The sequence below is a fragment of the Pezoporus flaviventris genome, unplaced genomic scaffold, assembly GCF_033815535.1.
Source record: "Pezoporus flaviventris isolate CSIRO_AGI_PZ_B2104156 unplaced genomic scaffold, CSIRO_AGI_Pfla_v1 ptg000131l, whole genome shotgun sequence".
Lineage (NCBI taxonomy): Eukaryota > Metazoa > Chordata > Aves > Psittaciformes > Psittacidae > Pezoporus > Pezoporus flaviventris.
In genome coordinates this window covers 1114139-1142062 of record NW_026892679.1, presented here as the reverse complement: position 1 = coordinate 1142062, position 27924 = coordinate 1114139, and the positions used below count along the sequence as shown (strand labels likewise).

Sequence of the window (27924 nt, the reverse complement as noted above, 5' to 3'; positions counted from 1 at the left end):
AAAAAATACAAACAAAAAGCCCACAACCAGCCAACCAAAAAAAAAAAAAATTACAATTTCCATAAAGCTCAGATATATATCAGACACCCTTTCAAGAATTGCATCAGGAGTGCCAGTACTGTCTTGACATTAATGAGCATGTGTCATCTGGAGTTAGCTGCATTATGATCACTACTACTGTACATGATGGTGTGTTAGCAGGAGGGGGAGCATCCATTACGAGGCAAGCTATCCAATAGCACTATCCAGCGTGAGAGGAGACTTGATGACGCTTTCCTGTCTTTCCCTGTCAGAACTTCTTCCATGCTCTGATGTTTGCCAGAAGGGCATAGAGCACACTCTCCAGTTGCTACTGCACAAACAGAATGGTGAAAGCCATCACGACACAGCTGACAGCCACGTATGGGCTCTTCCGTTCACCTGAAAGAAAAAATACCAAACCAAACCAAAACTTGGGCATGACCAAGCGTATCTAGGCAGCTCCTAGCCCAACACACTAATTAATCCCATTGCAACTGCAAATTAATATTCAACATTTCGAGCTGGAAGAAATGCTATTACAACTACAGATGTGTAACTGTAGAACATGCATGGGGGTGGAAAAACTAAGATGTAGGACAGGATATATTTCATTTTAAAGACAGACTGGGAGGTGTTTGCTGTAAGCAAAGGTTGACACTAGGACTTCTATCTTACTACAAACCATTTTTTCTGAGATGCCATTTCCAGAATATATTAAAAAGAAAAAAAACAATATATTGCTGCTGTTTCTTAGTGACAGAGTAAGAAGGCAGGCACTGGAAACCTGATCAAGACATCAAACCTTTCACTGGCTCTCTTCTCAATTCTGGCTAAAGGCTATAGCTGCTCAAAAGCTGTTGTGTCTTAGCTGAGGTGTACCTCAATGCTCTCTGGCCACAACAGCTGCTATATGCAGTGTGAATCCCTGTCCTGGGTTCAGCAGTAGCAGTCATGTTTCTCCTTTGGGATAGCTGGTGCAGTGCTGTGTTTTGACTTCCAGCCTGGGAACAGTGTTGGTGAAGCCGATGTTTTCAGTTGTTGCTAAGTGATGTTTACCCTGACCAAGGACTCTGTGAGGCTCATGCTCTGCCAGGGAGGAGGGGAAGCTGTGAGGAAGCAGAGACAGGGCGCCTGACCCAGGCTAGCCAAGGAGGTATTCCATACCACAGCACATCATACCCAGAGTGGGGGGTAACTGGGAGTTACCCGAAAGGACACAGGCTTCTGGGTGGGACTCGTTTCTTGGCCGGTGGTATTGTATTCTCTTCCCTTGTTATTTTCTCTTATCATTGTTGTTGTTGGTAGTAGCGGTGGTGCTTTGTGTTGTACATTGGTTGCTGGACTGTTCTTGTCTCAACCTGTAGGAGTTGCACCCTTTCGATCCTCCTCCCCGTTCCTCCAGGAGCAGGGAAGGGGAGAGCCCCGGGGGGGGTGGGGGGACTTGATTGCTGTCAGCCGGGCACCACTCACTGAGAGTGAGTGAACAAGTTGCCTGACTGGGTTTAAACCACGACAATCCCCTATGCATGGTATCATACAGGAGCCAGCTAACTGTCTGGGGAGCTCACAGCTGCACGGACATGGCCAGATGCCTGTCTTATTTCTCTGCTAGAGAGACATAACATTGCCAGCATGTGGTCCAGAGATTTTCAGATTAATGATAAAAACGGTCAACAGATTCCATAAGTTGCGCAGACACCTCTATTTTCTGACTCTTTCAAATGAGTGTCACAGTTTCCAGGGGCAGAATGGATGAAAGTTAAATTTACTCCATTAATAGACTTGTATTTGGTGGCAAAGGCACTCAGGAAATGTATATTCCAACCCATTTGGTCCAGAACAAAAAGGCTACAAAGTTCTCTTGTTCTGCAAATAAACTACAAAAAACAAAAAAAATCTTAGGTAGGCAACTCAAACACAATTAAGGGGAATATTAGTATTGTTAATCAGACTGCTGCCTATTTACATCGGCAGTTCCTTTATTTAATTATCCAGGTGTTTTTACTCTCCTACTTTATGCTTTTATATATCCCTAGAAGTGTTCAAGCCAGGCTGGGCAGGGCTTGAAGCACTCTGATCTAGTGTCTAGTGGAAGGTGTCCTGCCTGTGGCAGGGGGTTGCAACTGGATGAGCTTTAAGGTCCCTTCCACGCAAACCAGGCTGGGATTCTATGATACTTAAGCATTACTCTTCTTTAAACCACTGACTTCTCTCTGGAGAGCAAAATCCCCTGCACTGGTACTTCCAGTCTACAAAACAAGAATGTCCTCAACATAAGAAGGACATGGAGCTGTTGGAACAAGGCCAGAGGAGGCCATGAGGATGATGAGGGGGCTGGAACAGCCCGTATGAAGACAGGCTGAGAAAGTTGGGGCTGTTCAGCCTGGAGAAGGCTGCGTGGAGACCTCATAGCAGTCTTCCAGTATCTGAAGGGGGCCTACAAGGATGCTGGGGTGTGACTCTTCATTAGGGACTGTAGTGACAGGACAAGGGGTAATGGGTTTAAACCGGGGAAGTTCAGGTTAGATATAAGAAATTCTTCCCTGTGAGGGTGGTGTGGCAGTGGAATGGGTTACCCAAGGAAGTGGTAAATGTACCACATCTGGCAGTGTTCAATACCAGGTTGGATGGGACCTTGGGTGACACGGTCTATTGTAAGGTGTCCCTGCCTGCGGCAAGGGGTTTGAACTAGCTGATTTTAAGGTCCTTTCCAACCCAAACTGTTCTATCATTCTATGAAAACTGTTAGGAGGTGTCAATACAGCAATGACTCTTTAAATGAAGAAGATTCCTGGGTTTATGTGTTCAGAAGCATCAAGACAGCTGGACCTGTTTATTAAAAAAAAAACAAATTTCCATTTCCTTTTGCTGTGCAAGGTCTTTTGTCCTACTACAAAACAGCTTTTCTGAGATACAGTTTTCAGAGAAAAATTGAAGAAAAAAAACCTGCCAAGGATTACTAGCAGGACCTTCAAATACAGGAGGAACTAACTTTCCACAGCAAAAGAAAATACCTGTAGAGACACCTTCCATACGCAGAAGTGCCTGCTGCAGCAACAAGATACTGTCATGATCTAGCATATATTTAATTAAACTTCAAATAACTGAATGAATTAATGTCTACAGTTTCACATCTGTTTAAAATAAATTTTTGAGGAAGTCCACCTCCTATAGTTTAGAGTATTACAATTTTCATACGGGTTATACTTTTCTGCTCTTAATTTTCTTAAAAGAGAAACCACCATGTGGCAGGATTAAACATCATTTTGCACAACTCTGTATATACGTAACCGCTTGTTGGTTATTCAAATCTTATGCACATGTGAAAAGGTTGTTTAAACATACTGGGCAAGTTAAAGAAAGTCAGTAAGCATTTTCATTTCTTAAAGCATGCACTTTCTCCATGCATTTGTGATTAACACAAATAAAATGATGGGAATCACCTTCAAAGCCCATTTCCCATGCTGAGAATATGGTACTGCTAAGAATGGAAATATACAGAACAAACATTAAGATACTACATTCTCCTCTAGTTAAATTGGACCACTCTGATATAAGTTGAAAAGAAATTAGTATTTTACATGAAGAAAAAAGGATGCAGTTCAGTATGGGGAACAAGAATGCATGCATTACCTTGGGTGCAGCAAATGTAAACTTGTTAATGTTACTACATGATGGGAAAACAAGACTGTTCCATAAGAACTGCAGTTCTTAACTTTATCAAGTTGACAGGGGCCTCATTAAACCTCTTTTGCACTCCTTTAAATGGTTTTTAAAACAGTTTGCTGTGCATAGCTAATGGGAAAAAAATATGCTTCCATATTAACTAACTAAAAAAGGTAAGCTAAGACGTTCAATCTCAGACAAACCTGAATGCAGATGAATTTTTACCTTTTTCTTTTTTCCTGCTATAGCTCAAAATTCATTTCTGACAGCTGCCAACTTGCCAGTATCTTTTAATTACAATACCAAAATTGGTTCTGCTATGTCTATTATCTAAATAGCACAATATTTGCAATCATTTTAACAACAGGTCTTCACAAAACCCTGGTTCTTGTGTTAGTGCTTTCTGACATACTGAAAAATGTATGTCATGTCTCCTTCAAAGCCTGATAATGCACAAGAGGGAACGATACATTTTTTCTTTAGGTTCAGTGACAAGCAGGAAGATCTACAATTACAAGTTCAATGTTCCTGCTCTGCACTAACAACACTATTTGAAGAATATAGTTTTGATGATGGATATGTCAATTTTAAAAAAATCTTGGATCTACCTTAATGCTAAGAACAAACTTCTGTTGCATATTCCCATTTCCTTCTCAAAATAAATTCAGAATGATTAAACATAAATGAGTATTATGGGAAAGTGTCTAAAATCAGAGTTGATCAGCCTGCCCATAGATGCTACTTGACACCAACAGCTTTGTGTAATTCAAAAGTGCACAGAAGGAAACTAAAGAAAGGAGGGAAAAAAGATATTTGTGATTAAACAGAACCTTACTGCATCATGAATTTCATGTTTGTTTATTACTACAAGGTAAGTAGCTGGCTTTTGCCAGCAATCCTTTAGAATTTCAAACAGGCAACAGTTTATAAGGAATCATTGATTCCTTTGTTTGTTAATAAGAAGTATGTCAATGGTTATTTTGTGTAGTAAAACATGCAAAAGATTTTTGCAATAACACCACATCTATGAATTGATATTTGAAAATGTGGGCTTCCATGATGCTACGTAAGACAGTCATACCCTGCCTCCCCCCACCTTCACCATATTTCATGGAGGAAAAACCTTCATTTTTTAAGGTGATATATGATATGGCTTTCCTTGCTACAAGGAAACACTACCCTAATGAATAACGCATACTCTAGAAAAAGAATTAAAGATTTCAAAGAAAAAGAATTACCAATCCTGGCGCATTTCCAGAATATTCCCAATAGTCTGTGAAGATAAAATAAATTAATTAGTCTCTTGGTTTAATAAAATAACTTAAGTCAACTGGTTTTCCTTCTTCTACGCTAAACCAATCCAAATTAACAGTAGTTTATCAACTTGACACTCTTCTTGACATCAGAAAACACCAGACAACTGCACAGAGGTGTACAGGCTAGGAACCAAAAAAGTGAGAAAGCTCTTGCTAAGCCTAGTAAGGCATTTTGCATGCAAGAAAACAAAGATGCTCTTAGTCAGTGTGTGTTCCAAATCTAAAGATTTAATCAAAATTTTATATACTACATTAAAGTAACCCAGACAGAAATTTATACAAAGAAAAAACACAGAATAAAAAAAATACTGCCGTAGGAAATATTGCAGATGGGAAACTTTTTATGTTAAGACTCTGAAGCAAGTTTTCTTGCAGGTGTAAGAGATGATAAACCTGAGTATTTTTAATGCTTTGTAGTGCCTCTTTTGTATTTTCCTCAGCAACAGTAGATAAAAATGCCTTTTATAGCAGAGTATACTCATAGGTGTAATCTGATGTAAAACACTTGTGTTGAAATAAATAGCAAAACAATTACTCAGATTCGGTTTTATTCTCCTATGAAGGTTTATCTTGTCATGTCTCTAATGCTAATTGCACAGAACATTAATTCTCACAAGTGAAGTAACACACAACAAAAACAGGATTCAACTATTCAGAACACATCCAAAAGGATGTACAAACATAGAATCATAGAATAGTTAGGATTGGAAAAGGCCTTAAAATTATCTAGTTCCAACACCCCTGCCATTGGCAGGGACACCTCACACTAAACCATGTCACCCAAGGCTCTGTCCAATCTGGCCGTGAACACCACCAGGGATGGAGCATTCACAACTTCCTTGGGCAACCCATTCCACTGCCTCACCACCCTCACAGTAAAGAACTTCTTCCTTATATCAAATCTAAATTTCCTCTGTTTAAGTTTGAACCCGTTACCCCTTGTCCTATCACTACAGTCCCTAATGAAGAGTCTCTCTCCAGCATCCCTATAGGCCCCCTTCAGATACTGGAAGGCTGCTATCAGCCCACCTCACAAGTGTGTCAAAGTCCCTCTGGATGGCATTCCGTCCCTCCAGTGTATCAACTGAACCGCACAGCTTGGTATCATCAGCAAACTTGCTGAGGGTGCACTTATGTCCCAGATTTATAATTTCTCTGTGAACTAAAATAATTTCATATTGACAGTTCAAGAGGAACATGACTGAAGACTGCTTTATGATATGAGGAAGAGGGGAAGAATATTGAAGCATCCCCAACTAGAAGCCAGCTTTTATCCTTACAAATGATGGTCAAAACTCTGTTGAAAGCGTGTCTACAGGAAGGTTTCCTTCATAGTATGACTGCATAGTATGGAATGCAGTAAAAACATCTGGATTCAACTATAGTGTCTATTTGTAGATTTATGGACTAAAAAAAAAACCTAATTATTTTTCCTCCTTCTCCTGATACGTGTATCGGCAGTAACTTCAGTCTATGTTATTTGTGGGGTTCTATCTACTACCTGCTGTGATGGCAGTTCTCCAAGTGCCTTCCCACAGTGCTCTGAACCCATCCACAATGCTTTCATTCTCTGTCTTCTCCATTTCTTGGTCTCTGAAAATTGCCTATTTTTTTATCTCCATAAATGCAGACAGGTAGTTTTGAGCCAATTGCTCATAGTACTTCAGCAGTCAATGTATCCTGTGCTGTTTTGTTGGGGTTTAATAATTTCTGTACTACTTCATATTTTAGGGCCCCTTTTATGATCTTTGTTTACTTCAGCATCCCTTTGTCTTTCCATTTAACAGCCTCCCCTTTATTTCTGAAACAAAAGTCTGGTGTTGGCAGGTGAGAACCAAGTGTTCCAAGAGACAGCAAGTGATTCAGGTTTTTGAAGTCAAAGTGAAATGCACTGTGAACAGCATTCCAGCATTTTCGGTTTTTAGAACGCAGGCCCTTTCATTTGTGCTTTAGATTGTTTTGCTCAAGACAAAAGTATTTCTGTATAGTCAAAGCTATTTTTTTTCTGCTTTTATATAGCTCCACAAGTAGAAGTAATAACCCCTACATGTAGGCGATTATACTGTTCCTGTCTAAGAGGTCATACAGTAAAGTAACCTGAAGATATATATGCACTTTCTGAAGATGCATGCAAGTAAAAAGGCATTCACCTGTAAATGTTTTAATCTTACAGAGCAAAACACACAGCCCTGTTAATACTGTATGGATGGCACATAAAACTCTTGAAACTGTTGTTACTCTCTGTAAAATTAACATTTGCAGATTACTGCTGCAAAGTCAACACAAAAACTGCCACAGTCCAGCATCTCATGTTGCCATCTCTCAAAAACCTGCCCAGGAGCTCAAAGAAATAAAACATCACTATCCTTTTCTTACACGTATTTGTAGAATCTTATCTGGGAAAAAGCATATTAACTCCTTCAGGCAGGCTATAAACATGCTAATTTTGCCTAACAATCTCAGCAAGGGTATTTTTTGCCTTCTCAAGGTTTTCTTGATCGTGTGTAATGATGTGAGGTTATAGCTGAAGTAATGTACATTGTTCTTAGAATCATAGAATCGTTAGGGTTGGAAAGGACCTTAAGATCACCTAATTCCAAACCCCTGCCATGGGCAGGGACACCTTACGCTAAATCATATCACCCAAGGCCTCATCCAGCCTGGCCTTGAACCCTGCCAGGGATGGAGCATTCACAACCTCCCTGGGCAACCTATTCCAGTGCCTCACCACCCTAACAGGAAAGAATTTCCTTCTTATATCCAACCTAAACTTCCCCTGTTTAAGTTTTGACCTGTTACCCCTTGTCCTGTCACCACAGTCTCTAATGAAGAGTCGCTCTCCAGCATCCCTATAGGCCCCCTTCAGATACTGGAAGGCTGCTATGAGGTCTCCACACAGCCTTCTCTTCTTCAGGCTGAACAGCCCCAACTTTCTCAGTCTGTCTTCATATGGGAGGTGCTCCAGTCCCCTGACCATCCTCGTGGCCCTCCTCTGGACTTGTTCCAACAGTTCCATGTCCTTTTTATGTTGAGGACACCAGAACTGCACACAATACACCAAGTGAGGTCTCACAAGAGCAGAGCAGAGGGGCAGGATCACCTCCTTCAACCTGCCGGTCACAATCCTTTTAATGCAGCCCAGGATATGGTTGGCTTTCTGGGCTGCAAGCGCACACACTGCCTGCTCATGTTCATTTTCTCATCAACCAACACCCCCAAGTCCTTCTCCGCAGGGCTGCTCTGAATCTCTTCTCTGCCCAACCTGTAGCTGTGCCTGGGATTGCTCCGACCCAGGTGTAGGACCTTGCACTTGGCATGGTTAAACTTCATGAGGCTGGCATCAGCCCAGCTCACAAGCGTGTCGACGTCCCTCTGGATGGCATTCCTTCCCTCCAGTGTATCAACCAAACCACACAGCTTGGTGTTATCAGCAAACTTGCTGAGGGCACACTCAATCCCACTGTCCATATCACCAACAAAGATGTTGAACAAGACCGGTCCCAACACCGATCCCTGAGGGACACCACTCGTTACTGGTCTCCAGCTGGACACTGAGCCATTGACCACAACTCTTTGTGTGCAGCCGTCCGGCCAGCTCTTTATCCATTGAGTGGGTCCATCCATCAAATTGATGTCTCTCCAATTTAGAGACAAGGATGTCCTGTGGGACAGTGTCGAACGCTTTACACAAGTCCAGGTAGATGACATCAGCTGCTCTACCCCTGTCCATCAGTTCCATAGCCCCATCATAGAAGGCCACCAAATTGGTCAGGCAGGATTTCCCCTTAGTGAAGCCATTCTGGCTGTCACCAAGCACCTTGTTGTTTTTCATGTGCCTTAGCATGCCTTCCAGGAGAATGTGCTCCAAGATTTTGGCAGGCACAGAGGTGAGACTGACTGGTCTGTAATTCCCCGGGTCATCCATTTTCCCCTTCTTGAAAATGGGGGTTATATTTCCCTTTTTCCAGTCATCGGGAACTTCACCCGACTGCCATGATTTCTCAAATACGATGTCCAGCGGCTTCGCAACTTCATTCGCCAGCTGCTTCAGGACCCGTGGATGGATCTCATCAGGACCCATGGACTTGTGCATGTTCAGGTTCTTAAGATGGTCTCGAACCAGTTCCTCTCCTACAGTGGGCACAGGGTCTTCATTCTCACAGTCCCTGCGTCTGCCTTCCAAGACTTGGGTGATGTGGTCAGAGCCTTTGCCAGTGAAGACAGAGGCAAAGAAGTCATTCAGAACCTCAGCCTTCTCCAAATCCTGTGTAGCCAGCTCTCTCGAGACCTTCCTGAGGGGGCCTACATTCTCCCTAGTCTGTTTTTTATCTGCTACGTACCTGTAGAATCCCTTCCTGTTATCTTTAACACCTCTAGCTAAGTTTAATTCTAACCGGGCCTTAGCTTTCCTAACCTGGTCCCTAGCTTCTCGGTAGAAGAAGAGCATCCCTCTACTCTTCCCATGCCACCTGTCCTTGCCTCCACTTATTATAAGCCTCTTTTTTCATTTGAATTTTCCTCAGGAGCTCCTTATCCATCCAAGGAGGTCTGCTGGCCCTCCTGCTGCACTTCGTTCTGTTTGGGATGCAACACTCCTGAGCTTGTAGCAGGTAATCCTTGAATACCAACCAACATTCTTGGGCCCCTCTGCCCTCTAGGGCTATATCCCATGGAACCTTCCGAAGCAGGTTCCTGAAGAGGCCAAAGTCTGCTCTTTTGAAGTCCAGGGCAGTGAGCTTGCTGCACACTCTTCTCACTGTCCTGAGGATCTCAAATTCGAGCATCTCGTGATCGCTGCATCCAAGGCTGCCCTGGAGCGTCACATTTCCAACGAGCCCTTCCCTGTTGGTGGGCACAAGGTCAAGCATGGCACCTCTCCTTGTCGGCTCCTCTATTACTTGCAGAAGGAAGTTGTCTTCTACACAATAGAGGAACCTCCTGGATTGCTTGTGCTGGGCCGTACCATCCTTCCAACAGATGTCAGGGTGGTTGAAGTCACCCATGAGAACAAGAGCCTGCAAGCGTGAGGCTTTTCCTATCTGTCTATGGAGTGCTTCATCTGCAGATTCTCCTTGATCAGGCAGCCTGTAACAGATCCCCACAGTAATGTCTCCCATAGCTATGTTCCCTTTAACCCTGACCCACAAACTCTCTGTTGACTGCTCACCTGTCCCCAGAAAAAGTTCCATACTCTCCAGCCTATCTTTAACATAAAGGGCAACTTCCCCTCCCCGCCTGCCAGACCTGTCTTTTCTAAAGAGCATGTAACCTTCCATTCCCACACTCCAGTCATAAGAGCCATCCCACCATGTTTCTGTGATTCCCATTATATCATACCCCCGTAGACGTGCACACATCTCTAATTCCTCTTGTTTGTTCCCCATGCTACGGGCATTTGTATAGAGGCATCAGAGCCGAGCTCCAACTGAAGCCGGCTCATTGGCTGGAGCGGCTCAGGTATCTCTACATTGCTCCAAGCATTTATTATAGGTTCTGGCAACTGACTGGGTGTGTTGGGATGGAATGATGCCCCCCTCCCCCAACACATCTAGTTTAAAGCCTCCTTGACCAGTCTGGCAAGCCTCCTACCAAAACTGCTCTTTCCCTTCTTTATCAGACCAGCTCCACCAGCCCCCACTAGACCTGGCCTACAAACTTGGGCCCCGTGTTCAAGACACCCAAACCCCTGACTATGACACCACCCTTTTAACCAGTTATTAACCTGGCTAATCCTCCTAGCTTTTTTTAGGTCCTCCCCTGTACCCTGGAGAATTGATGAAAAGACCACCTGAGCTCCAGAGCCCCTAACCACCTCCCCCAGGGCTCTGTAGTCCTTCTTTATGTTCCCCAGACTACTACTATCTATATCCGTAGCACCCACATGTATCACCAGGAGTGGGTAATAGTCCGTGGGACTTACTAGAGCAGGCAGCCTCTCTGCCACATCCCTGATCCGTGCTCCTGGTAGGCAACACACCTCCCTTGGGACTGGGTCTGGCCGGCAGACGAGTGCTTCTGTCCCTTTTAGTGTAGAGTCCCCTACTACTACGACCCGCCACTTTTTCCTAGCAGCACCAGTAGAGATCTTCTTTAGCAGTACATCAGCCGGCTGTTTCCAGCTCGAGTGCGTTTCCTCATTAGCCCCCTGCAGGATAGCAAAGCGGTTCTGCGTGGGGACAGGGGACTTAGGGGGAAGCCCCTTGCTTTTGGTTGTCCTTTTCCTTCTTTTTTTTTTTTTTGTCACTAATTCCCAGCTTCCCAGGTTAACGGCCTCCTTCTTTCCTTCATGAGGTAGAGGTGAAGCTTGAGGCCCCTGCACAGTTTGGGCGTGGAGTAAGCATCCCTGCTTCCTCTCAGCTTCCCTGACATCTCGCAGTCTATTAAGAGCATCCTGCAGCTCAGCCACCTGCTGCAGGAGGACCTCCACCAGGGAGCACCGAGTGCAGCCCTGCCCATTGTGCACCATTCCCTCACAAGGCCAGTACAGACACTCTCTACACCCCGAGCTCTGCCCTGCAGCCTCCCCTCTCATCGGCTCTGTCTGGGTGCCTATGCTGGCCACCGCCGGGGCAGCCAGAGCAGAGCTCCCGGACTGGGCCCTGATCATACGACGAGTGCTCACCATCCCGCTCGCCTGCCCGCGCAAACTGTCCTCGACCCGCTCTGTTCGCCTCACTCCCTGGGGCAGGTTTTTAACCAGTCAGGGCTGGTGCCGCTGCTTCCGGCTGCACCCCGTGTGAGTCAGCTGCTCGCTCTCGTCAGCTGAGCTGCCGGCTCCTGGGCAGGTCCTGTCGAGGACTTGAGGCTCCCTTGGTGGCTCTTGTCGCTCTGAGTTGAGGCTCCTGGACACTGATCTGCCCCCCGCTCCGGTGTTGAAGGCGCCCTCTCTCGAGCTACTCACCTCAAGCAATTCATAGCCCTGGAAAAACTGCTTGTTGGCAAAAATATGGATTTTCCTTTCTGATGTGCAAAACAGAATATGGCTTTCATCATCTATCCTCATTGCAGTTAACAATTTATGGTCTTAAAGTCATTACTGGTTTGAGGACTGACAAGCCTTCCAACAGATGACAACAGCACCTTTTTAAGAAGCTTGTGCTGCTATTGGAACAGCTCAGTACATCTGTTTATCTACATAGTTTGCTGCTGAGCAAAAGTAAATTGAAATCTGGGCCTCCTAAACAGCTATAATCACAGCCTCTGGATGATCAGGGGAACTTGCATTGGAAGAAGAGCCTGTACAGGCCTTTTGCTCCCCTGGACTTTCATATTACTGCTAATCTCAGGTCCAACACATGCATCTTTCAAGTCAAAACCTGTTTTGTTTAATCATTTATTACAGAAATGATGCTGACTTGAATGAATCTGCTCCAAAATAATTTCTCTTGAAGCACCTACTCAAAGTAATTACACTCTTCCTTATTCTCTTCATCATCATGTTCATCTTCATCCTCGGTATTATGCAGGTTAAACATGTCAATCTGGCTTGAATACCTGCTGTTTTCTGGGAGCCATAAGTCAAATGTGTATGAGCTGCTGCATATTCCTGGCTTTCACTTTCTAAAGTACTGATGGTGAGAGTGGTGTTGGTTTTTGGAGAACAAAAAATACAAAGGAATGAAACCCAGTAAGACGAGAAAGGTTTAGTGGGGCTTTAGACTTTAGCTGCTAGACTGGGAATGCTGAAAAACGCAGCTGCCATGTGTTCACCAGGACAACCCCATTGCCACTACAGTAGGGTACGTGAGAGGCACCCCACTGCAATGCTCATGGGAAGTCAAAGGAAATCTCTGCTGCATTTAAGCTAACACATCTTTCTGCTTAGCATGGAGACAAGAAACTATGTTGTGGTACACATTTCCCTCTAGTTAGCATGAAACAGCCAATCTCAACTTGTTTTCCCAACCTTAAATGATATTGCTCAGGACAAAGCACACAGAAACACTCAGATGTGTCAGGGAAAATGAAGGTCTAAAATTCTGTTGCCTTGGAAACAGAAAAGACAGGAAAAGACACATTTTGGTAGAAGTCAACAGGATGAAATACTGTATTATGCGGATGGGTGACATCACTTTGCAACACAGTTTTCCCAACCAACAGAAACATGTTTCTTTACTTACTATCAACAGATTTAAATCTTCACCAAAGTTACCACTCAGTCAGAAATCAACATCTCTTTTGTCACTTGAATATTTTATCACTACTTTTTTATAATTTGGAATAGGAATAATGAGGTAAGATCATCTCTGGGGTAAAATGACATATTACTAGAATGTGTTTTATCCAGTATGTCTAGACATTTCAATTTGAGCATGGAATATGTTAGTGAAGAGGGACAGGGTTTAAGAACTTATTATGAGCTCCATGTAAACATCTTACCATCCAGGAAACAAATTTCATTGCTTCCAGGCCAACGTTCTATTCTCCAGTACAAAGTACTCTACAAGCTATATATAAAAACCAAAATAGTATGTCCAACATCTCTACAAATACAAACCTACAGATCAAATGCCCAACTCCTCCACTGTGTCAGCACCCTTTGAAAACATACTATGAAGAGAGTTCTATTGTATTCCAGACAGATTTGCCTCGAGAATAAACAGAGTAGCTCCAGATTAAAGGAAACACTCCTTGCCAAGAACAGCCCTAAAATTTTAATCGGTAAAATAAATATTCTTACTTCTTTACTGTGTATACCTCATTGACTACTGTGTTATCTTCCACTAGCAGACATTCAAATTCCCCTTGTCTCCCTCCACCCCACACAGTCCTTCATGAAGTCATCCTTTCTTTCCATCTTTTATCAAAAGAAATCTCTCATGTCAGTGACAACATCACAGCCTCATATGAAAGGACACAAGCATTTTCACGTTAGAACTCGAAACTGAAAAAAAAACCTTAGCACACTTTAAGTATCTTACACTGTTGAAAGAAAATCCATATGATAAAACAGCAACTCCAGAGGCTAATTACAACAAAGGTTTTCAGGAGACAAACAGTGAAGGTTTTTTGGCGAGGAGTCTACTTAAGACTTGACACTTTTTCTGAAAATTAGATGCAGAAGTGGCAGAAAAAGGGGAAAAAAAAACAAACCAAAACCAGACCAACACATTTTCTTTTACAGCAAATTATCTAATGGAAAAAGTAGACAAGTAAAACACCCAGTGCCCAAAAGCCTGCCTGATTTTTTCCACCTAGAACATCACCAGCTAGAATTATTCCTATTTCTGTAAATACTATCTCCTTTGTGTTATCCTTGGGTGACAGTATTACTGAAATGCTAAGCATGGCCATAGTGGTTTCAAGGTCAAAATTGCCCAATTGTTACTTTCAACTCACACGATTTAATTGACAGCTCTGCATATTGCTCATTGCACCCAACATACAGTCATATTCATTTTTAGCACAAAGAAAATTGGTAAACCAGAATTAAGGGTATTAACAGCATTAAGTGAGGCACAGATCTGGCTCTGTGGCTGTCCCCATTTCCCACCGCCCTACAAAATGTGCTGTTGAACAGGGTAGAGAACTGTTTTGCAGCAGTATTGGCTCTGCAACAAGAAGCATATTCTGGGAGAATGGGAACACAAATAAGAAAAACACTGGTCACTTAGGAACACGCGTTTAGGAGTAAAAGCAAGACCTGAAGTTAGTGTGACCAAAGGACAAAAAAAAAAAAAAAAAAAAATGTTAGCTTGCAAAAACTCTTCTAGAAATTCCTTCACCTTGGTGAATACAAACCAATGACTTAAAAAGACCACACAAGCATAGTGTCACTTCCTTTAAAAAATACTTAATTTTTTAGTTACAGATTATTGCTAAAGATGTGTTTCAAACTTGTACCTCCAAAATAACTATCTTGAAAGCAAACAAAAATCCAGCTTCTGCTTTTAGTATTTTTTTACCCACCCTAAGAATAAAAAATAAATCATTACAGCAATAGCCACATGTAAGAAAATGTTTCCTTTATGCCACTCTTTTCTGTATTTTCAATAAGCATCTAATGAGAAAGTTGGAAATCCAAAAAATAACTAATAAAGCAGTATTAGCTGGCTTTTTTAATAGTTAATAAATTCTTACCATAAAATTGCAACTAAGTGCTTGCAAATACTTTGTTGCATTCTATTGTAAGTTACAAAATGAAGATCATTATTGTTAAAAACGAGACATTTTTCAAAATAAGATTTGTATTATCGCACACCATTAGAGGATACTAAAACATTGCAGTTAAAACCAGCTTGTCTATTCGTAAAACGAAGAGATTACATACCCGGTTTTATTTTTGTCCAGTAAGCTGGGAGCCAAGGATCTGATATAGGCACATGTGCATATAAGCAGCAAGATGACTGTCAGTAGACTCTGAAAGTTGAAGATGGCAGACTACAGAAGAAAATTAGAAAAAAGAAAAATTACATCCTTGCAGTACAAAACTTCTGTTGCTGCATAAGATGGAGAAAACAGGTGATCCCTTAGACAATGCTCATCAAAACCAAAAGTGAAACCTACAGTGCCAGTGAGCCAGAAATTCCATTAGCAGCAAGCTGCACACAATGGCAATTTCCTTTCCACAAATGGTAGCTTCTCCTTCTCAATCCATCCCAAGAAGGGTAAAGAAACATTAGGCAAATGTAAAGGTAAAAAAACCTTACAGTTTGGCTCCTAGGCACCTGTTCCAAAGCCAGTTTGTGGAAACCCATTAGCAGCAGGCTAAGAGTAACTGAAAACATACGTTCCCACTTGGACAAGAACACAAGTAACTGCAGTTTGCATGAATGTAACATGGTGGTGGTGGTGAAAGTGGAGGTGAAGAGTAACTGGCAGCTAAACAAGTGACAGCCCAGATAGAAAGTAACAATAAATATACAAAAGGATTGTTAATAAACTGCTTTATGAAAACTCCACCAAAAATTCATCAGATTTGTAGAAATATGTACCATTAAGCTCAACTGAACTACAAAAAGATAACATAAATCTTATTTTTAAATCATCTTTTAACATTTTTACTGTAAATACATTTTTAGAAGTGCTAATGATATGGAAAATGATGGACAAATGGACGAATTGCCTTAGGAAGTTCTGTTGTCTGATAGCAAAACTAATCTGCCAGTAAAAAGACACAATTCTTTAGAAAGAACTGTTACTATATCTGGCTATTTGGTAAAATTTAAAGTATCAGTAATCTGCAGTAAGTACATCCCACAAACATTTATTTGTTGCTTTGTTTTGTTTTTTTTATCTGAAGTCTAAGTCTTGTGTGGCCAACCCATTATTTAATATTAACTTATAAGCAACTATCATTGCTGATGTGAAGCAATGTTTTCCAGAAGTATAAACATTATGGGGGTGAAAGAAGATACTCATATAAGGACTACTGAAGTTTCACAACCAAGTACAAAATCTGGAAGAAAGATGGCTGATGCTGATTTCCATCAACATGATTGCCATATCACCATTCCAATAAAATATGCACTAGCAACAGTTTTTTCTTCCGTAAGGTTAACCAAAACTTTTAGTAGAAATATTTACCTACTAGTCCACATGATTCTACTAATTACTCCCAAATCTGAGACCTAGATTCTTCTTACAATGTGAAAATAATCCAGCTACACGAAGCTGCAGTTTTATTGTTGCGGGTTTTTTTTTTGTGGTTTTTTTTTTTTTGTGGATTTTTTTTTTTTTAAACTTAGCATGTCTCAAATGACATTTTGGTCAACTTAACAGCACCAGGTAGTATATGAGGCAATTGCTTACTTCAAAGAGCCTTATCTTCTCTTTGCTCATCTACCCTGATTTGCAAATCCTATTTAGTCTAAACTCCAAAAGAAACGGCAAAGCAAATACCTTAAATTCACTCTTTATTCCGGAGTTCTGATGATGTGTCTAAATGTCTCATTTTTTTGTAATGCTAAACCCAGAAGGCCAAATAGTAGTACTTAATTAAGTGTGAATATTTAGCACTCATGAAGGGGCATTAGAGTTTCCTTCTTCAAGCAGATCTCAGTGGGATTTAAGAGCATACCATAGCTCCCATTTCCATAGCCTAAGGCACATCTCTGATGATATATGTGCACTTTCTTCCTGTATCACTAAATGCTAATGTTTTGATACACAATTTTTTCTAAATAGTTAAGAGGAAAATCACATTTCAGTTCACGCTTGCATTAACAGGAAATTAAAAGATAAAACCTAGAAGATCTAGTAGAAACAAAGCCATTGAAACATCCATGAGCTTTCTGAATATGAGATATAAAGCCTTGTAACAAAAAAAAAAAACACAACAAAACCAAAACAAACAAACAAACCCCAAACCACAAAATCTTAGCTTACACAGAAGTCTCCATGAATCATATGAGGCAATACCAGTACACACATAGAACTGCCAACGTGAACACACGCATTAGGCAGGGCTAGATACACAAATTAATTTAAATGTCTAGGTCAACAAGCAAAATTCCCAAGCCCATCCCCTCATTTCTCATGCCCTTGGTATGACCATAGCCTGAGAGACAAAGGCACAGAATGAAAATGTGATTGTAAGGATGCAGTGAGAAGGTAGGCAGGGGAAAAAGTTGAAGAGTAAATGGGAACTACATGCAGCTGACACCCAGCAAGGTGTCTGTGATGAGTGAGAACATGGAGAGGGGGTATTACAGAAGTGAGGTGGTGATCCAACACTCAAAGCCAGCCCTCACGTCCTCAGAGGAAGGCTACCTGCTTTCCTCCCAAGCCACAGCCCTTGCTAAACCATGTTCAGTTTAGCTTTTTAGCTTTAGTATTTCAGCTTAGATAGCAATGTCATCATTTATGTTCTACCACGTTGTAAATAGTGGGCATATCATTCTTAAAGGACAACACACTCCCAACATTATCAGTATAATCTTGCCTTTATACTAGGCACAAACTTTTGCCAACTTCAGAAGCTAGGGAACTCTCAATTCCCGCGCAGAGACAACCCTTACAACCTACAAGTGGCTGCGTGTCCTGGCTCCTGTGGGTCTAGGAACTTGATGGGGCTGGCTGGATCCAGGAGTGGCTGCCTCTCAGCAAAGCCAGATACCCCCTATCAACTGATTAATTTGATCAGTCCTCTGGGAGAGACAGCTGCTCTCAACATCTCATCACAGTGCAGCGCCTGCCAGAGCTTGGTTCCCATGAATTCCTGCAAGCTTTCTCCTGCAGCTGCTTCCCAAGGAGGCTGCTGGTATTGGGTACTTCAACACACGAAAATGGCAGGACACGCTTGCTTCCCCTTAAGCAGGGACTGTAAATGTATATTCATGAAATGTGCTATTAGTCAACCAATACGGGCAGTACATAATTGCTCTTTGTTGGGCTCTTCATGTGTTTCTCCAGATATGCAGCGTAGGGCATCTCTGTAATTACAAAAGCCATTCCACTGAAACATGCTATGAATTACACATTTACCTACTTAGCCACTTTAAAAGGACAGACATGCATATTTTAAAATTTCACTACAATTTTAAACTGAAAAAGAAAACTTATTTCTGCAGAAAATGGCTTCACATTTCACATTTGAAGTAAATCTTACGGCCCAGCTGAATTTACACAAAAGGGCGATTTACATCCAGCTGCTTTAACCGATGCAATTAAGAGCTGCTGTAAGAGTCATACATGACTCGGAATCCTTTAAAAAAATACTGCATTCACATACCAAGCTGTTTGGAAAATATAATATGGGTGGGTTGCACTTCATTTGGTTAAAATGGATTCTTCTTATCCAAAAGTAATTAATTGTAATTTTTCAAACATTTTGACTGGCTTAATGTAGGTCTTGTGAACCTCTTCTGCACATGGAACAACTGATGCTACCTTTTAGACTGCATCCAAAGGCTGCTGAAAAGCCAACCAACTTCCCAAGGCTCAGACTCCAAATCCAGAAAAGAATCAGTGCTGGTACTTTAATCTTGTTTTACAGTGCAAGCTGTGGCATTAATTATGTATACAGACATTTTCTACATCTGCATTTGGCACATTTCTGACATCGTGGAAACACAGCAGTAGTTACACTCTGTGTTACTTAAGTAATTACACTGTTGTCATCCCCCCATCTCCTGTGTGCTATCTCCAGGTACTTTTTGAGTGCTATACATCACCTGCAGCACTAATGACGTATTGTATTCAGCAGAACTTGCAAGAGCAAGCTTTTTCGTAAGTCTTTAGAAATTTTAAACCACAGATTTTAGCTTTCAGACCTACATGCCCAAAGGCTCTTTAAAGTAATTTCCCAAATTAGACGCTAAAAAAACACCTCAAAATTTCCCTGATCATACTGTATCTTAATAATTCCATATAATACATTGCAGAAACAAAGGATGAATACTCCTGAAAGTTTTCTTTTGTTCAGATTAGCAGTGGTGGCATGTATTAGAAATACTCATGTGAATATATGGCAGGTAGAAGACAAAATGTCACAATTAGAGACATTTGAATGTATTTCCATCTGAGCCCACATCTGAACAGCGTAGCTGACATCACAGAGGATGCTGGGGCAAACCAGAGAGTTACAAGGAAAGAAACTGTCTCCAGTTGCCTCTGGAAGATACAATCAGCTCCTTTTTCTGGAGTGAGGAGAGAGGGAAGAAGGAGCTTGTGGATGAGTAAGAATAAATCTATGGAATAGTACATGGTAACAAAAGTTTAATATATAAAAGCATGAACTAAATTTCAGTACACTTCAATAAAGTGTTGATTTAGAGCAAAAAAATTCCTGTGTGGCTTAGAAAGGAAATCCTGATGAGCCGTAACATTTGCAGAGCGCTGTCAACCTGATTACATACAATGTTGTTTTCTGCAATTTAGTTTGGATTAAATTTGGGGAGAAGAAAAAAAACAAAAGACACTGCTCAGAGTTCTGGCTATCCACAACTCTTGTACTTTAGCAGTACTGAATTCAATGTGCTTAAAGGAAAGTCATGCTCATATGATCACCTAAATTTTCAGTGATCACTGGTAGATCACACGTCTCAGCAGACATAGCCATAATAGATAAAATAATCCTAAACTTTTCTACAGTGAAAATATCACGCATAGCAACTCTGTACTCTATTCATTTCATCACTCATACATTCTCAGATTCAGGTATGGCTTTTCCCCATGTTTCTGCAGACAGCAGCACAGAATTCTTAACCACTTGTTGCTGCAACCCTTGGATAGCACTGTAATAAGTTACAACGTAACTTCTGATGCAACTCTATGCCTCAGGCAAGGTAAGGCTGAATATCCCCTTGCCTCACACATGTTCCTTTAAAATAAGCCACATGATACCACAGTTCTAAAGGGAAAAAAAAAAACAAAACCAATCACCCCATGCAGAACATAAACCCTGTGCTGAGTCCCCCTGGGTTGGTAGAAAGCCTAAAACAAAAGCTCTCCCAATTTATCTCAACAAACCTAACACTGAAGCCAAAGCTTAATCTTCCCTAGACTTTCAGTATTTACAAAATGATTATCTAATTGTGGTGTGACCATGATTTCATCTGTGTGTGCTATGAAAAGAGAGGCTATTGCAGTGCCAGCAAGTTGTTAAACTTTGCTCTAGGTTACTATTAAAATAATCAATTTATGTGGGCAAACACAGTTAAACTACTGGAATATTCTAAAGAAATAATCGCATTTGTGTAAGATGCTGCAAGAACGTACAGTCTTTCTAGAACAGGTTTTTTTTGTTGGTTTTCTCTTTCCTCCTCAATGTTATAAAATTGATGATTGTGTTCTCTGGAACCAATGAGACAAATGCTGATATTCAATCACTTAGCTGCCTTTCTAACATTAAATCATTACCAAGAGCTTACACTGTAGTTACACTGTGGTTACGCAAGTGCTGATAAAAATGTAAAAGCCTACATTAACACAGTAACGTCAGCTTCAAATCCTAGCACAGAGAAGTGAAATCAATCTATGACATTTTAACAAAATCCTTACAAATGTGAAAAAAAAATGCTCATTATCTAAGGTTTCTATTTGGTACTGCAATTCATATTTCCCCAGTTTAAAACTAATGTTTAGTATAATAATGAAAACAGTAACAGGAAATAAACCATGCAGGACTATTCCTAACCTGCAGGTCAAAGCAACTGCTAAAAAGTAATTAAAACATGCATATAATCATATTATTTTCCAACCTATTCTGAAATAATTTGTTTTCCTACTGCTGCCAAATGTAATCTGATAAAAATGAATGAAAATAAGCATTTGTAAAAGAGGGATGCTAATTAGAACTGTAAGAAAAATACAAAACTTAAAAATCAGTTAAGTTTAAAGTGATTACTCCAAAACTATACTGAAGAACTAAGCAAGAGGTCTTCAGAAAAAATGGTTTGTTCTTAGTAAGTATCCAAATGTGAGTTAGTAGTTACTAACTGCTCCAACACTAACAGCATTTTTTACTTTACATTTACTGAACACTTACCCTAGCATTTAGTTCATAAGGTATTTAAGTGCAATTAACACAAATTCACACTTCTGCCTAAAATATTCAAAGTTCTAAAATATGTATTTTTGAATTCATAAAATACAGGCTAAGGCTTGATTACAGTAATAGGGAATCTTTCCCTAGACATTTATTGAAGAAGTATGTTATCAATTTAAATGGCAAGTACAGCACATAGGAACTAACACCTATGCTTTTCAGTCAACTGAAGTCCAATACATCTGTTTAAAACAGAACAAATCTATTTAAACAAGTAGAAAATAAATTAACAGATGGAAACAGTTGTCCCTTCCTACAAAAGCTTCGTTTTTTCACTGCAACTCAAGTCCACAGACCAACACTGAAATGACACCTCAAGTGATGATGTTGAAATTCCATGCTTACTTGAATTCCTTCTTTTTTGCCCCCCCCAGTAGTTAAGCAACAGATTCAAAATGGAATTTTTGGTGTAAGCAGCTGGCAGATGCAGTATTTCAGCAAAAAATCTTATATGAAAAAACAAAGTGAAAGTTACAATATTAAGCTTTTTTTTTTTAAACAGGGTTATGTATACAGAGGTGTATGTCTGTATAATTACTCAACACAGATTTATGTTAGAAATGGCAGTAAAAGCTTAACATATTGTTTGCTCCACACATTCTCTGCAGATTCTATAGTTTACAGTTTTACTGAGATTTTTTTCCTCTGTTCCCTTCTACCATTAGATAACAGGAATAAACTCTATAAGCCTCTTTTTAAGATGCTGAAGCTTCTCCAGAGTAACAGGGAACCTAACAAGGTTCTGCAGGTATAAATAGAGCAGGTGATACTCAGCCATTGCTACAGAACTCTCTACAATTACTTAAGATCTTGATTTGTAGCTCTTTTGACTCTCCTGCTCTAAAAATCTTGACACTAGAGATTTCTAGAGTGTAGTCAAACAGAATGATAAAAAATATCCATGTAAAGAAAAAGACATTCCCACAAGTAAGCAAGTTCTGGCTTCTCTTTCTGCTCACCGAAGTAAGCCTAATTATAAACTCTTACCATTCCTGTGTTTTTGGTAACTGAGCAGTATTGTTTCTGTTGTATCAGCTAACTCTCCCTTCTGCAACACCAGCACATTTTGAACTGCACAACATCCTTACTCTAACAAAAGCAGCATGCAAAAAGCTTATGTTTGTAAAACAGACTTCGAAGAAAGTCAAAGATCTCAAAAATGAAGACACTGTAATATTTCTGCTTTGTTGTGTTGCATACTTTTGACACCTGCAATACAGCTAACATTTTATCTGCCAGTGCTTGATGAATTTAGGAAAATAATGTTATGGTGAAAGTTTTACTGTCATACCAAAGTCACAAGCAAAACTCAAAAACTAGCCAGAGATTGGCTCCATAGCACAAGAAGAAAAATAATACTGAATCTCTTACTTCCACAGAAGGCCTGTGCAACTCAAAGCTGAACTGCGTTCCTAAACATCTTTACAGAAAGCCTAAGAAGTTGCTCCATGCACTAGAGGGATAGTATGATCTTTCTGTTCTAAAGGCTACACAAAAAGCTAGTATTTAAGAATTTAGAAAAACAAAACACAACTTATATATAGCATTTCTATACATTTTTGTTCTTTTTCAGTAATAGAACCACGTCTTTAAAACATGAAAAATAAATACTTCTTTGTAAGGAAAAAACATATTTTGTTAGCCAAGAAACACTGAAAAGCTCTGCTAAGTCTCTGATGTCCCATGGCAGTGGGCAGGCACCGCTGTAGGTCCCTTGTTTGGAAGAGTTCAGGTGCATCATTTCGATCCTTAGCATCTCTAAAACAGGTACCATTTTTAGATGCCAGCTGTTTCCACCTTCTTTCTGTGGTCATTAAGTTGAAAATGAAAACTTTTGGTGAGTCTTAACACCAAGTTCTGTGCACCAGCAGAAAAACATTTCAACACTATAGCTGTTAGCTTGTGGCAGGGGGTTGGAACTGGATGAGCTTTAAGGTCCCTTCCAACCCAAACCAGGCTGTGATTCTTCTATTACCATGGATGTGCATGGTGTCTAATGCTGTAGCCAACCGAAATATTGTGACATTGATGACTTTATGGTAACTTCCTTTTTTTTTGTTCAACTTAAGAGTTTGGATCATGAGTGGAAAATCTGCAATGTATAATCTTAATTTTAAATGGCTTACAGAAAAAAATGATCCACACGTCTCATGTTATTACTGAATAAAATGAAGATGCTTAATAGTAGACAGAATGTCAAAGATGTTTAGCAACAACTGTTCAGCACTCAGCAAAGAAATGGTTTCTCACAGCAGTGTCATTCCTGGCCTGTTCAGGTACGTGGTAAAATTTGTAAAAGCAGACTCACTGCATCCTACTCTTCCCAAATTAGATCAAGAGATGCATCTTACAACAGCAGAAGAAATAGTTTCCTTTTCTATAATGGCAGAAGCGAAATATTGATGCCATATTCTCATATCTTCTTGTAAACTGACACAGAAATATCTATACTGAACACTTCAGGTAGTAACTCACAACATGCCCACTCCACAGTAGCATTACTATTTACAGGTGTAGTTATAGATGGTGTAAGATTTACTATGCACTTTATTAGTGTCATTGTCCCTGCCTAGCCACACTGCATCTTGCATTTCTCCTCTCCTCTCTCCTTTTCAGTTCTCTGAGAAACTTGTCATTCTGATGTGAGGAAAGGTACATGGAAAGCAAGCCTTCTTGCTTCTTCCTCAATTAGCAGTGTTTGTTCCTACTGCTAGGGGCATGCCAGAGCTGCAAGTACTGACTGCAGGGATGCGAGTCAGTTGTTGCACACCTGGCGGCAAAGGAGGTCCTAGCATCTTCTTACATTACAGATTTGGTGTAAAACTCTCAGATCTCCAGCAAAATCAAATTAGTTGGGTAGAAAAGGATTTATCAGATGAAAAATGTGTTACTTCAGCTGTAACTGCCTGAAATTCTAACTGCTTCTTATTTAAAAAAATACAACGCCTCATGGTGTTATAACACTAACATGTAAAAAGTTGTCCATTGTTATTCCAAAACATATTCACAATACCAAGACACCTTAAGACTGTAAGACAAACTAGGAGATGTTTTCAACCCTATCTACCTTTAGGCCACGATAAAAGCAAAGGTATTGGCAAATTTGAATCAGGATCGATTCCTCTTTGTAACACTGAATACGCCAAACATAAAACTTCGTACTTGATTCCTGAGAGCATTTTTGCACAACAGTGTCTCAGATTCTGGTATGTTTATATCCAAGGGCTTGGTTTGGATCAATATTTACTAATGAATGTTTTTACAATTGGTTATATGAGCAATTCCCCTTCCTTCTATAAACACCATTCTAAGACAGCAACAAAGATTGTAGCAGAAATGTTTGCCCTCATGGAAAGTTCCCAAATTATTTTTTCAGCAGTAATGCGGGGCTTGAGGTCAGACCTAACCAGAGGGTGAACGGAAAGCAGACATCTTTGTGAAGTCCCCTGCAATTCTTGATTCTCCATCACCAAATTGCAATTGCAGACACAAAATGTATCCACTAAGCCACTTTTTGCATGTGTACTCATGTTTAGCTGAAACTGTACCTTTTTGCTACGAGGGAAAGTGACACTTTGGCATGTGAGAGGCTCATTATCAATTTTAATATTACTTTAGGCTTCCTCCCTTTTTCCTACCCACCACGGGCATGTGGCAATTTTCTCAACCCCACCAGGGAAAGTTTCGTTTCCAGATACAAAACTGCAGAAGTTGACACATTATTTCTGAAGGTCAGTAAACAATACATACACTTCTAAATAAATTAAGCAGCTGTGTCATTATACTGAATCCCTTCTTTTTCCAGTAACTTTTTTATCCATTGAGCAGCTTCTAAGTGCTTTCAAAGTTGGTATAAGTTAAAATAGTGTATTTTTTTTCCTACTCACTCGCAGCAAACAGGAGAAAAACAAACACAAGTTGTGCTTTCTGTTCAGCAGCAGCTGGCCGTTCACCCAGGACAAATCAGGACTTGCTTAGTAAGAACATAATAAGGAAGCCTGGGAGACAATGGGATAGAAAGTTCCAAGGGATAAAGTCCTTTGGAAATTCTGCTTCAAAAATTACTCTGATCACAGTGCTAATGGCCACAGTTTGCAGTTCATTTTCTTTGGAGAAAGAGAATGAACTGGAGTTGTATCTCTGCTCTCTCCCATCTGCTGATACACAGACAGCAGCTGCTTCCTATCTCACAGCCAAGTGTGAGCTCAAAAGAAAAGTGTCATTAATTACAGCTCATGACTGATAATCTTATGAAACATTTTTTTTTAGAAACAGCCACGGCACCAAGGTAGATTCCTGGAAAATCCAAAGTCCTGAATATTCTGTGGTGACTACTGTTTTCCCTGAGGAAATTCAAACACAAGACTGAGGAATCTTACTCTAACCTATGCTGACATAAAATCACAGGAAAAATCTCACTGAAAGATTCTATCTTATCTCTGGTTCCTCTAAGCATACTGAGTAGCCTCCAACAAGCAAGATGGACAGCTAAAAAAATTCCTGGAAGATCTTGTACACATGCAATCTTTTTGTTAGGTATAAATATTATATTTAAGTTCTAAACTAGCAACGCAATTGTCTCGTCTGCTGATCATCAAGGTTATCTTGCCTTTTTTTTACAATCTCAAATCATTTTAAGTACTACAGAAAATAGCAAGGTGATGCTCTACTTCTGTGCAATCTACCTTTTCAAGGCACTGATTAGAGGTGAGGTATTCACTTCCCTTCTACCTCACTTGCTCTCTGTATATTTAGATCTCCTGAGATAATTTATGCCTCTTAGCATAAAAACCCTTTGTTCACTGCTTGAAGCCACAGATTAGAACAGGTTTATCTAAAAGATATGCCAAGGAATGCTCAGGTGAGCAACTTCCAGCAATTTCCTGCTGGTGACAAGATCTGGAGCCTAAGAACTTTTTTTTGAACTAAACCATCAGAAAATCCAAGAGATACCGATCTTTTAATAAATACATGGGAAGTACAAAAACACTGTGGAAGCTGCAAAGTGTAAATCACTGGTGATGGACAACCTGTCAAGGCCAGGTTGGACAGGGGCTGGATGAACCTTGTCTACTGGAAGGTGTCCCTGCCTGTAGCAGATGGTATCAGACTAGGAGATATTGAAGGGTCCCTTCCAATCCACACTAGTCTGTGATTCTAAGAAAAATTATGAAAATACTCAGAACAATTCTGTGTTGAAGTGAAGGTTATGTACCTTTACTTGTACAGGGAAAACGGTTTTCATTTTTTCCTTTTACCTGTTCGTTTTTCCTTCTAATTTTAAAATCATGTATCTGCACTGCTTTATATACAGATCTTTGTCTCAGCTGCCAAAGATTATTTCACAGCACAGCTTTAACTCTAACCCAAATGCAAACAGAATCACAAACTCACAGCCTGGTTTGGGAAGGAACCTTAAAAGCTCATCCAGTTTCAATTCCCTGCCACAGGCAGGGACACCTTCCACTAAACCAGGTTGCTCCAAGCCTCATCCAATCTGGCCTTGAGCACTGCCAGGGATGGGGCAGCCACAGCTTCTCTGGGCAACCTGTGCCAGGGCCTCACCAGCCTCAAAGGGAAGAACTTCTGCCTAAGAGCTCATCTTAATCTCCCCTCTGTCAGATTAAAGCCGTTCCACCTTTTCCTGTCATATAAAGAATATAGATAAGTTGTTTACACTCTTTATACACAGAATGTAAACAACCCAAAAAACAAACAATCCAAAACCCAACCCCCAAAAACTAGAAATCACAGAAAACATTAATGGCAATGCTAATAAACCTCTACATCATTTCTATGCACGACGTAACACTTTCCATTAGAAGACGGACCTAGGCCCCTGGCACTACTCCTGCAAAAGAAGAACAGCAGTCAGTGCCAAGATTCAGCTTACTGCTCTGGAAGCAAGATGCCCATCGACATATGCATTAAATCAGAATGGAAGAACAGAAACACCACCCTGGGAGGCGCGCTGCAGGTCGGAGTGGGGACTGCTGCGCCACCGAGCACCCAGGCCAGGCAGGAAAGCAAAGGGTCGCAGACGTGCCCGGGTTGACATACTGCTAGGCCAATTGCTAAGCCAGGCTTTACGGTGTAACTGGGACAGCTGCGATCCCGCCGGCTCGCTGCCCCAGGGCGGGGTGAGGCCTCGGCCTTGAAAAGGCTCAAAGACCCGACCCAGCCAGGCCACGCCCAGCCAAAACAAGATGTGCGGGGCCTGCGGGGCGGCAGCACGCCCACGGGCTATCGCTCGGCTGGCAGGGTCGTCAGGCAGGGGCCGGGAAGCGGCCCGGTCCCGCAGTGCCTCAGAGCGGCGGAGCCACCGCCAGCCCGCCCGCGCCCCGCACTTACCATGGCGACCCGCTCTCGGCCACATCACACTTCCGGCAGGCTAGGCCGGGCCGGGCGGAAGCGCCCCTTCAGGGGCACGAG

At 41.1% G+C, this 27924-nt stretch overlaps 1 protein-coding gene across 1 annotated transcript; it reads right to left on the bottom strand.

The window, feature by feature from the left end:
• Positions 1–9: 9 nt before the first annotated feature.
• TMEM167A (transmembrane protein 167A) lies at positions 10–27924 on the bottom strand. Its single transcript, XM_061478724.1, has 4 exons — positions 27844–27924; positions 15274–15383; positions 4926–4960; positions 10–420 (listed from the first exon to the last, which is right to left on the bottom strand). Exons 1-4 carry the CDS (start codon positions 27844–27846, stop codon positions 350–352), a joined length of 219 nt encoding a protein of 72 aa, XP_061334708.1. The 5' UTR covers positions 27847–27924; the 3' UTR covers positions 10–349.

Excerpts from the sequence above, each read along its gene's own strand:
- TMEM167A (XM_061478724.1), bottom strand. Across the intron at positions 4,961-15,273 it reads CTGGACAAAAATAAAACCGG|ACTATTGGGAATATTCTGGA; the intron begins GTATGTAATCTC and ends TTATCTTCACAG. Across the intron at positions 421-4,925 it reads CTGGAAATGCGCCAGGATTG|GTGAACGGAAGAGCCCATAC; the intron begins GTAATTCTTTTT and ends TTTTTCTTTCAG.